Source organism: Coffea eugenioides, chromosome 8 (assembly GCF_003713205.1).
Source record: "Coffea eugenioides isolate CCC68of chromosome 8, Ceug_1.0, whole genome shotgun sequence".
Lineage (NCBI taxonomy): Eukaryota > Viridiplantae > Streptophyta > Magnoliopsida > Gentianales > Rubiaceae > Coffea > Coffea eugenioides.
Window position 1 is genome coordinate 2,983,198 of NC_040042.1, and position 9,550 is coordinate 2,992,747.

The 9,550-nt window shown below is 35.0% G+C and overlaps 1 protein-coding gene across 1 annotated transcript; it reads left to right on the top strand.

The window, feature by feature from the left end:
• The first annotated feature begins 1,146 nt into the window (after nucleotides 1-1,146).
• LOC113779497 (disease resistance protein RPM1-like) lies at nucleotides 1,147-4,040 on the top strand. Its single transcript, XM_027325080.1, has 2 exons — nucleotides 1,147-1,660; nucleotides 1,750-4,040. Exons 1-2 carry the CDS (start codon nucleotides 1,147-1,149, stop codon nucleotides 4,038-4,040), a joined length of 2,805 nt encoding a protein of 934 aa, XP_027180881.1.
• The last annotated feature ends 5,510 nt before the right edge of the window (nucleotides 4,041-9,550 follow it).

A 9,550-nucleotide genomic window follows, 5' to 3' on the forward strand; every position in this document is an offset into this window, starting at 1 on the left:
CGCCCCGCGGGGGTCTAATGGGGCGGGGACTGGGGTGGGGGGAAAAAAATTTCCCCCCATCCCATCCCCCGCCCCGCCACTCGCTTTAAATATATATATATATATATATAATATGTATATAATTATATATAATATATAATTTAATTAGTTACAAACTTATGATAATGATTTTTTTAGTTATATTTATTATATAATATATATTAGTATATGTAATATAATTGAATTATCAATTATACTAATAATTATATATGTGTACTAATACAAATTATTAATTGGTTATACTAAATTTATTAATACATTTATACTAAATCCCTAATTACACTTAATACAATATTTTTTCAAAAAAAGCATAAGCATAATAATGAATTAGTGATTGTATTTGTGCAAAAAGTAAAAACTTGACTACTTTAGTTGTATTTATTTTATCATGTTGGATTATATTCAAATAACTTTTGTTTGATTGTTTTTATAATTTCAATTGTGAAATTATAATGAATAATAATTTGATAATGTGTTGATATTTTAGTACTTGATTATTTGTTAAATTTTAACTATAATAAAATTATATAACAAATTTTTATTTACCCTACGGAAAAAGTAGGGTGGGACGAGAACGGGACAGGGGGAGCGAGAAACAAGGGACGAGACGAGGGCAGGGGAAATTTGTAGGCAGTGAGGCATGGGATGGGGAGGGATCCCCGCCCCAACCTCGCCCGTTGCCATCCCTAACAATACCCTGTCCAGACAAAAAGCATCAAGTCCAAGAACCGCGTTTTAACTTTATTCCTTTCCCTTGTAAAGAACCCACAGTTGAAAGATGCTGCTTTATATTTATCCGACCGAAGGACCCCATGTGCACAATCTCTTAATAGCTTCCATGATTTTGTATTGTGCCAGGTAAGGCAGCTTCGTCTTTCACAATCATGTTTCTTGCTTTAGTTTCTTCTAATTGGTTAATTCTTTCTTTTTCTGTTTGACGCGGTTTTTCTTTTTGATAAATACTGCAACATATAGCATCGAAGTTCATCAGCCTATGAATCTATAACCTCCTCTTCCTTCTTCCTTTCAAGATAGTACCAAGTGGACTGTCCTATAAACCAGAAGCGTCCTTCCCCAACATTCTTAAATTAGAAAGAAAGACTGAAAATGGCAGAAACAGTTCTCTCTTTTGTGCTGCGTCAACTCTCAACTCTTCTGCGCGACGAGGGACGACTATTGGGAGGGCTTCAGCAAGAGGTTCAATTCATCATGGATGAGTTGGGGCACATGAGAGCTTTCCTGAGAGAGGCAGAAGCAAAAGAAGAAGACGCTCAACCCAGGCTCCAAGAATGGATCAAGCAAGTGCGAGAGGCTGCTTATGACACTGAAGACATTCTTGATGAATTTGTAGCTCGATTTGCTCAGCATTGCGCAACGGGATTCTACGGCTCTGTTCGGAGAATTTTCAGCCCCATCAAGAATTTGAGGGCTCGTCATCGAGTTGCTAGCGAAATACAAAGCATCAAGTCCAGAATCAAAAGTATTTCTGAAGGTCATCAAAGATACCAATCCGAATATGGTATCTCTGCCCAAGCGTCCAGCTCACTTCCTGCTGTGAACAACACAACATGGCGCTATAGCAGGGATGATGCGCTGCTTGTGGAAGAAGCTAAATTAGTTGGCATTGACCAGCCCAAGCAACATCTAATTTCTCAGCTCCTCCAAGGGGATGATTACCAACTAAAAGTTTTTCAGTGGTTGGTATGGGAGGACTTGGCAAAACCACCCTAGTGAAAAGAGTCCATGAGGATCCTGAAGTCAGAAGGCATTTCCCAGTTCGTGCTTGGGTAACTGTCTCTCAAACATGTGACTTTCAGGATCTCCTGAAAGACTTGATTCGGCAGTTACACAAGGAAGGGAAGAAACCAGTCCCACAATCGATCGAGTCTTTGAATATCACCGAGCTGAAAGAATTTGTCAAAGATTTTCTTCAACAAGCTGCAAGGTATGCAATTGTTTTTGATGATGTATGGGACATGGAATTTTGGAATACCATCAAATTTGCACTGCCTGAGAGTAGCCACGGCAACCGTGTCATGCTAACAACTAGAAAAGCTGATGTAGCCTTTGCCTCTTGCATTGAATCTCGGGGTCTGGTCTACAGAATGGAGCCACTATCTATTGAGGATTCGTGGACCCTGTTTTGCAACAAGATCTTTAATGGAGATAATTGCCCTGGCCATTTGATGGATGTTGCCAAAGGTGTATTGGATAAATGTGAGGGTTTGCCCCTTGCAATTCTTGCAATCAGTGGGCTTTTGGCTTCGAAAGATGTAAACAGAATAGAGGAATGGGAGATGGTTCGATGCAGTCTTAGGGGTGAATTAGAAGGCACTGGTAAACTGGACAGAGTTAAAAAGATACTCTCCCTTAGTTACAGTGATTTGCCTTGGCATCTCAAGACATGTCTGTTATACACAAGTATCTACCCAGAGGATTATGAAATAAAATGCTATAGACTAATTAATTTGTGGATTGCTGAAAGGTTTGTAGAGTGGAGAGAAGGAATGAGTATTGAAGATGTAGCCTGGGGTTATCTCAGTGAACTCATCAATAGAAGCCTAATTCAAGTGACTCGTGTGTGTTACGAAGGAATGCTCGGCACTTGTCGAATCCATGACCTATTGAGAGAAGTTATTGTTCTCAAGTCAAGGGAACAAAACATTGTCACATTTACTACCGGACAACCAACAATGTGGCCGTCCGAGAAGGTACGCCGTTTTGTAGTCCATAGTAGTAGCAGTAACAACAGCCAGCACCACCAACAAAGACACAATGATTGCTTTGACCACCTTCGGTCGTTCATTACTGTTGGATCCACGAACCCATTGATATCCAAACCATTTCTATCTGATGTTTTAAGGAGTAGCAAGTTGTTAAAGGTTTTGGATTTGGCAGGTCAAGAGAACCAGGAGGAAATACCAAATGAGGTTTTCAAGATGTTTCATCTCAAGCATCTGAACCTATATGGTACAAGAGTGGAGAGAGTCCCGAAAGCCATTGGGAAACTTCAACATTTGGAGTATCTGAATTTGGGAAACACTGGAGTTAGGGAATTACCCATGGAAATCCTTAAGTTGCAAAAACTTCGTTTTCTCAGAGTATATCAACCTGTTGATCCTTCAGATTGTGACTACGGAGGTCACGGATTTAAAGCTCCATCGAATATGGGAGGGCTTCTTGCCCTAGAAATATTAAACCGCATAGATGCAAGCAGTGGATCTACAATAATTAAGGAGATAGGAAAGCTGTCCCAATTAAGAGAATTTAGTATTACAAAGTTGAGAAGAGAAGATGGAAAGGAGCTCTGCTCCTCCCTTGCCAACCTCACCAGTCTTCAGAGATTAACCGTTGAATCAATTGGTAAAGGTGTTGATCATGAGATAATCGATCTAAATCATCATCATCCTTCTCTTTCTTCTTCTTCTTGTTCGTTTCTTCAATCTCTTCGTATGCTGATTTTGTGTGGCCGCTTAGAAAAGATGCCACAATGGGTAGCTCGTCTTCATGGTTTGGTAAGAATAGATTTGAATTGGAGCAGGTTAAGGGGTAAGGAGGATCCGCTTGAATCCCTCCAACATTTGCCCAATTTGGGTGAAATTAACTTCTGTGGATCTTACCAGGGAGAAGGGTTGTGCTTCAAGGCTGGAGGGTTCCTAAAGCTAAAGCGGTTGCACATAAAGAGAATGGAAGGGTTGAGATGGATGAGAGTGGAGGAAGGTGCATTGCCTCGCCTCCAAAAACTATTCCTGCAACAACTTCCATTACTAGAGGAATTGCCTATAGGTATTCAGCATTTGATCGAGCTTCAACAACTGAATTTGTATGAGGTGAGTTCTCAATTGAGAGAGAAGCTATTAGAGAATCAGAAGGAAGAAGGTGAAGATTACACAAGAATCGCACACATTCCTGAAATTCTCATTGGTTACTATACAAATGATAGGAAATGGAGACGCCGCAGCCTGTGGGATGAGAAGAAGAAAACATATAATCTTTCCTAGCAAGCAGCAGTAGCAGTAGCAATAGCAACCGTGGCTTCCCTTTCTCTGGTTTGCTTGCCCTCCCTATTGTGGAATGTGGACAACATTGCCTCTTTTTTTTTCCTGTGTCTTACCTTATTTATTGTATATTGCGTGATGGTGTTAACAACTTGATGCAATGTATATTACGATTTTATTTTTTTTATTTCTTGTTTTTTTAATTGATAATAATCAAGAGGTAGGCAGGTTAGAAATGTATTGATAATATTTGTTAAAAATAATTGAACATATTTCTATAGTTAGGGGAGTTGTTTTAAACTCTATAAATAGAGCAGTTGTGTATGAATTTTAAAAAAATAAACTCTCGTCCTTAGGTTCTCTTATTATTTTTCTCAATAATTGTAATAGTGGTATCAGAGTTAGGTTTGTGAGTGAAAATAAAAGTGAATTGTGAGAACTGTATTGGTAAATTATGATAGCCACCGACAACTTTGTGCAACTAGCAATTTCTCGCTTTAATGGTCACTATGATCATTGGAGTATGCTAATGGAAAACTTCTTAAAATTCAAGGAGTATTGGGAAGTTGTCAAATCTGAAGTAGTAGAGCCAAAAGTCGGAGTAATATTGTCAGAGGTGCAGAAAATAGAGTTGGAAGCATTGAAACTGAAAGATCTTAAAGCCAAAAATTATCTTTTTCAAGCTATTGATCACTTTGGAGACAATTCTTAGCAAAGATACCTCCAAACAGATTTGGAACTCCATGACAAAGAAGTATCAAGGAAATGCTAAGGCAAAGCGGGTGCAGTTTCAAGCTCTTGGGACAAAATTTGAGGCTTTACATATGAAGTCAAGCAAATTGGTCACAAATTATTTGGCAAGAACGATGGCAATCGCTAACAAGATAAGGATCCATGGAGAAAATTTAGAGGACGTCACCATTTTCGAGAAAATCCTTAAATCAATGACAGCAAAATTTAATTTTGTTATATGCTCTATAGAGGAATCGAAATATATTGATGCACTTTCAATTGATGAGTTGTAGAACTCTTTGTTAGTTCATGAGCAAAAAATTAACTAACAAGAGAAAGAGGAACAAACATTGAAGGATTCAACAGAAAGTCACTCAACATGGAGAGGAGATAGAGGCAAAGGCAAAGATAAAGGAAGCAATGATCGTGGCAATCAACAACAACAATACCAGCATCAAGAAAATCAATTTCAAGGAAGAAGAAGAGGACGAGGAGGCCATCAATCAACAATTCAAAGGCCAAAAGTTAGCAGACAAGTCTAATGTTGAATGTTACAAATGTCATAGGTATGGCCATTATCAGTCAGAATGTCGAACTAATTTAAATAGACAAAATGGAGAAATGTCTAACTTTGTTAAAAAAGAAGAAGAAATGTCTCCTTTGATGGTGTATCACATGAGTGAAGAAACTCAACAAAACATGTGGTATTTAGATACCGATTGTAGCAACTACATGCGTGGAGATAAAAAGACATTTTTTGGGTTGGACGAGTCATTTCATAATATTGTCAATTTTGGTGATAACTCTACAATTTTCGTTATGAGAAAAGGAAAGGTAACTATCCAAACTAAAGAAAATTCTATTCACACTATCACTGATGTTCTTTTTATTCTAGATTTAAAGAGAAACTTGTTTAGTGTGGGTCAGTTGCTAGAAAAGAGTACGAGATTTCTCTCAAAGATGGAGTATATCGGGTTCGAGATGCAAAGTTGGGCTTAATTGCTCAAATTAAGATGACGGCAAATCGTATATTCCCACTCTATTTGCAGAACTTGACTCATTCACGTTTCTCTACAAAATCGAAAGATGTGGCATGGTTATAACATTTTCGCTATGGACACCTAAACTTTGGTGGATTAAAGACTTTGTAGCAGAAAAATATGGTAGTTGGTCTACCCTAAAGTTTGTGAAGAGTGCATCATTAGCAAACAACATTGGAATAATTTTCCTAAAGGAAAATCGTGGAGAGCAAAGAACATATTGGAACCGATTCACTCCGATTTATACAGACCCATAAATCCGCCATCTAATGGTGAAAAATATTATTTTATAACATTTATTGATTATTATAGTCGAAAAATTTAGGTCTATTTTTTGCAGAAAAAATCTGAAACATTTTAAACTTTCAAAATTTTTAGAACCTCTGTCAAAAAGAAAGCAGGAAAGTCCATCAAATTTTTTTTGCAGTGATCGTGGCGAAGAATATAATTCACAAAAATTTATAATTTTTTAAATTTTTGTGAGGAGTATAGAATTCAGAAGCAATTTATAGCAACTTATACGCCACAACAAAATGGTGTTTCAAAGAGAAAGAATCGTACAATCTTAAACATGGTAAGGACCGTTTTGATCAGAAATGGTGTAAAGTTTTTGGCCTAAACTGGAGCATTCACATACTGAACAAAATTTTCACACTTGCTGGTAAAAATATGACGCCTGAGGAAGCATGAAATGGACGGAAACCAACAATGGATCACTTCAGAATTTTTGGATGCATTGCGTATGCTCATATTCCAGATCAAAAGAGGACAAAACTAAATAATAAGAGAGAGAAATATATTTTTCTTGGTGTTAGTGATCAATCAAAGGTATATAATTTTATAATCCTATCACCAAGAAAATTGTCATTAGTCGGGATATCATTTTTTATAAGGAAAATTTTTGGCCATGGAGTAGTAATGTTATTAAACAACAAATAGTTGCTAATTTTGATGGAATTGATAAAGAGAACAAGTAGCAGTTGATAGAATTTATTAGGGTCATTATCACTTTACCCCCTTAAACTATATCACTATTATCAGTTTACCCTCTAACGTTATTTTTTAGTCACTTCACTCCCATAAGTAATTCAACTCGACATGTTAAGAAATTTTGGACAAAAATACCTCTTCTATAGCATTACTATATTATTATTATTACTTATTCCTTTAAATTATAGTGATATAATCGATTTAATTCCTAACATTATTTTTTTAAAATTTTATTTCATTGTTAATCTAACTAGTATGGTCAAAAAATTTTAAATATATTTACCCTTATATAGATAATTAAAAATAAAAAATTTAGAATGATTATTCTTCTTTTTTTTCGCTTTAAGAGATCCAAAATATAAAAATAAAAGGATTTTCTCAAATTTCTTTTTTACGCTTATTAATATTAGGAAAAGAAAAAGAGATAGGAAAAAAAGAGACAGAAAATTAGATTTTGCAAAGAAAAAAATAAAAAAGTCCAATAATCAAAGAAAAAAATAAAAAGTCTAATATTATCATATTAATTTAAGGTTGTTGGGATTAGGATTGAAATTTGGTGGTAAACAGTAAAGTGAAATAATTTTAAAATAATAAAAGTATTTAATTCTTTCTTATTTATATTTTCTAAAAAAAGAATTGAGCTCTCTCTATTTATCTCTCTTTCCTCCTCTCCCTTCCCCCTATCTTTCTAACTTTTTAATATTAATAAAATTGTCAAAAAGAAAGAAATTAATATTTTGACTTTTTTTCTCGATACTAAAGAAGAGAAGAGCCACTCTAAATTTTTTATTATTTTTGTTATACAAAGATGAGGGTACTTTCTTCTAAAGTTTTTAAACTTGCTAAGTTGGTTTAATGGTTGGATAAATTGTCTAAAAAATAACTCTATGGGGTAAATTGATAATGAGACTATAGTTTATGGGGGTAAAATGATAATAACTTTAAGGGTTAAACTTGTTTGTTTATTTTAATTAACAAATTTCGTTAATTTTGACCGTTAGTCTTGGTATTAAAGTGACTAAAAGATAACGTTAAGGGGGAATTTGACAATGGCACCTAACGTTAAGGAGATAATGTGATAATAACCCTAAATTCTATTAGATGGTCTAGATAATGTACCAAGTTTCCAAATAGTAGTAGAAGATGAAGGACAATCTCAACATATTAGAAAAAGACCTGTATGGATGATCGATTATGAGGTAACTAGAATTGATCAATCTGAGGACCCACTTGTATACTTTGTTCTATTTTTCGATTGTGATCCTACAAGTTTTGAAGATGCTATCAAAGATTTAAAGTGGCAGAAGGCAATGGATGAAGTAATTGCAACTATTGAATGAAATAATACATGGGAGTTAACCGATCTTTCAGAAGGACAAAAATCAATAGGTGTTAAGTGGGTGTATAAGACTAAATTAAAGGAGAATGGAGAAGTTGAAAAGTACCAAACACGTTTAGTAGTTAAAGGCTATAAGCAAGAGTTTGGGTGGATTATGGAGAAGTCTTTGCTCCAATCGCAAGGTATGACAAGATCAGAATAGTGATTGCATTGGTAGCACAACATTCATGACCTATCTTCCAGTTAGATATGAAATCAGCTTTTTTATATGATGATCTACAAGAATAAGTATTTATTGTTCAACCCCTGGTTATATGAAGGTTGAAAGTGAACATAAGGTATACAAACTCAAAATGGCATTATACGAGTTAAAACAAACCCTACATGTTTGGTATAGTCGTATAGATGTTTATTTTTCTAAGGAGGGATTAAAAAATATCCATATGAGCATACACTTTTTATAAAAATTGGAGATCGAAATAAATTGCTCATTATTTGCTTATATGTTGACAACCTTATTTTTACTAGAAATGATAGTACCATGTTTGAGAAATTTAAAAAATCTATGATTGCTGAATTTGATATGTCTGATCTTGAAAAAATGCATTATTTTGTGGACATTGAATTGGTGCAATCTACTGTTGGAATTTTTGTCTCTCATAGGAAGTATGTGCAAGAAATTCTGAACAGGTTTCAAATGAAGAATTGTAATTTTGTTAGTATGCCAATTGAAGTGGGTTTAAAACTCATCAAAAAAACCTGAAGGAAAGAGAATTGATAACAACCTTTACAAGCAAATTGTGGAAAATTTGATGTATTTGACAGCTACTAGACCTGATATTATGCAAGCTTTAGGTCTTATTAGTAGATACATGAAAAGTCCAAGGGAAACACATCTTCTAGCGGTCAAGAGTTTTTTTCGATACTTGTAGGGAACAATTGAATATGGGTTATTCTACAATAATGGCGAAAAATTAGATTTATTTGATTTTACTGACAATGACTATACAGGCGATTCTAATGATAGAAAGAGTATGTCTGGCTATGTATTCATGATGGATTCAACAACTATTTCATAGTGTTCAAAAAAACAACTAATTATTACTTTATCAACAAAGCAGAGTACGTAACTACAATGGCCTGTGCCTGTCAAGCAATTTGGCTAAAGAATATTCTTGAAGAATTACATTTTCAGCAAGACGAAGTTATTATAATTTACCGTGACAATAGTTCTACCATCAAACTCATTAAAAAAATCCAGTTCTATATGGAAAAACCAACACATAGACGTGAGATTTCACTTTCTAAGGGAGTTCACAAGGGATAGAATAATTGATTTTCTCCACTGTAAAAGTGAAGATCAAATTGCTGACATAATGACCAAACCATTGAAGTTATCAAACATTGCAGAA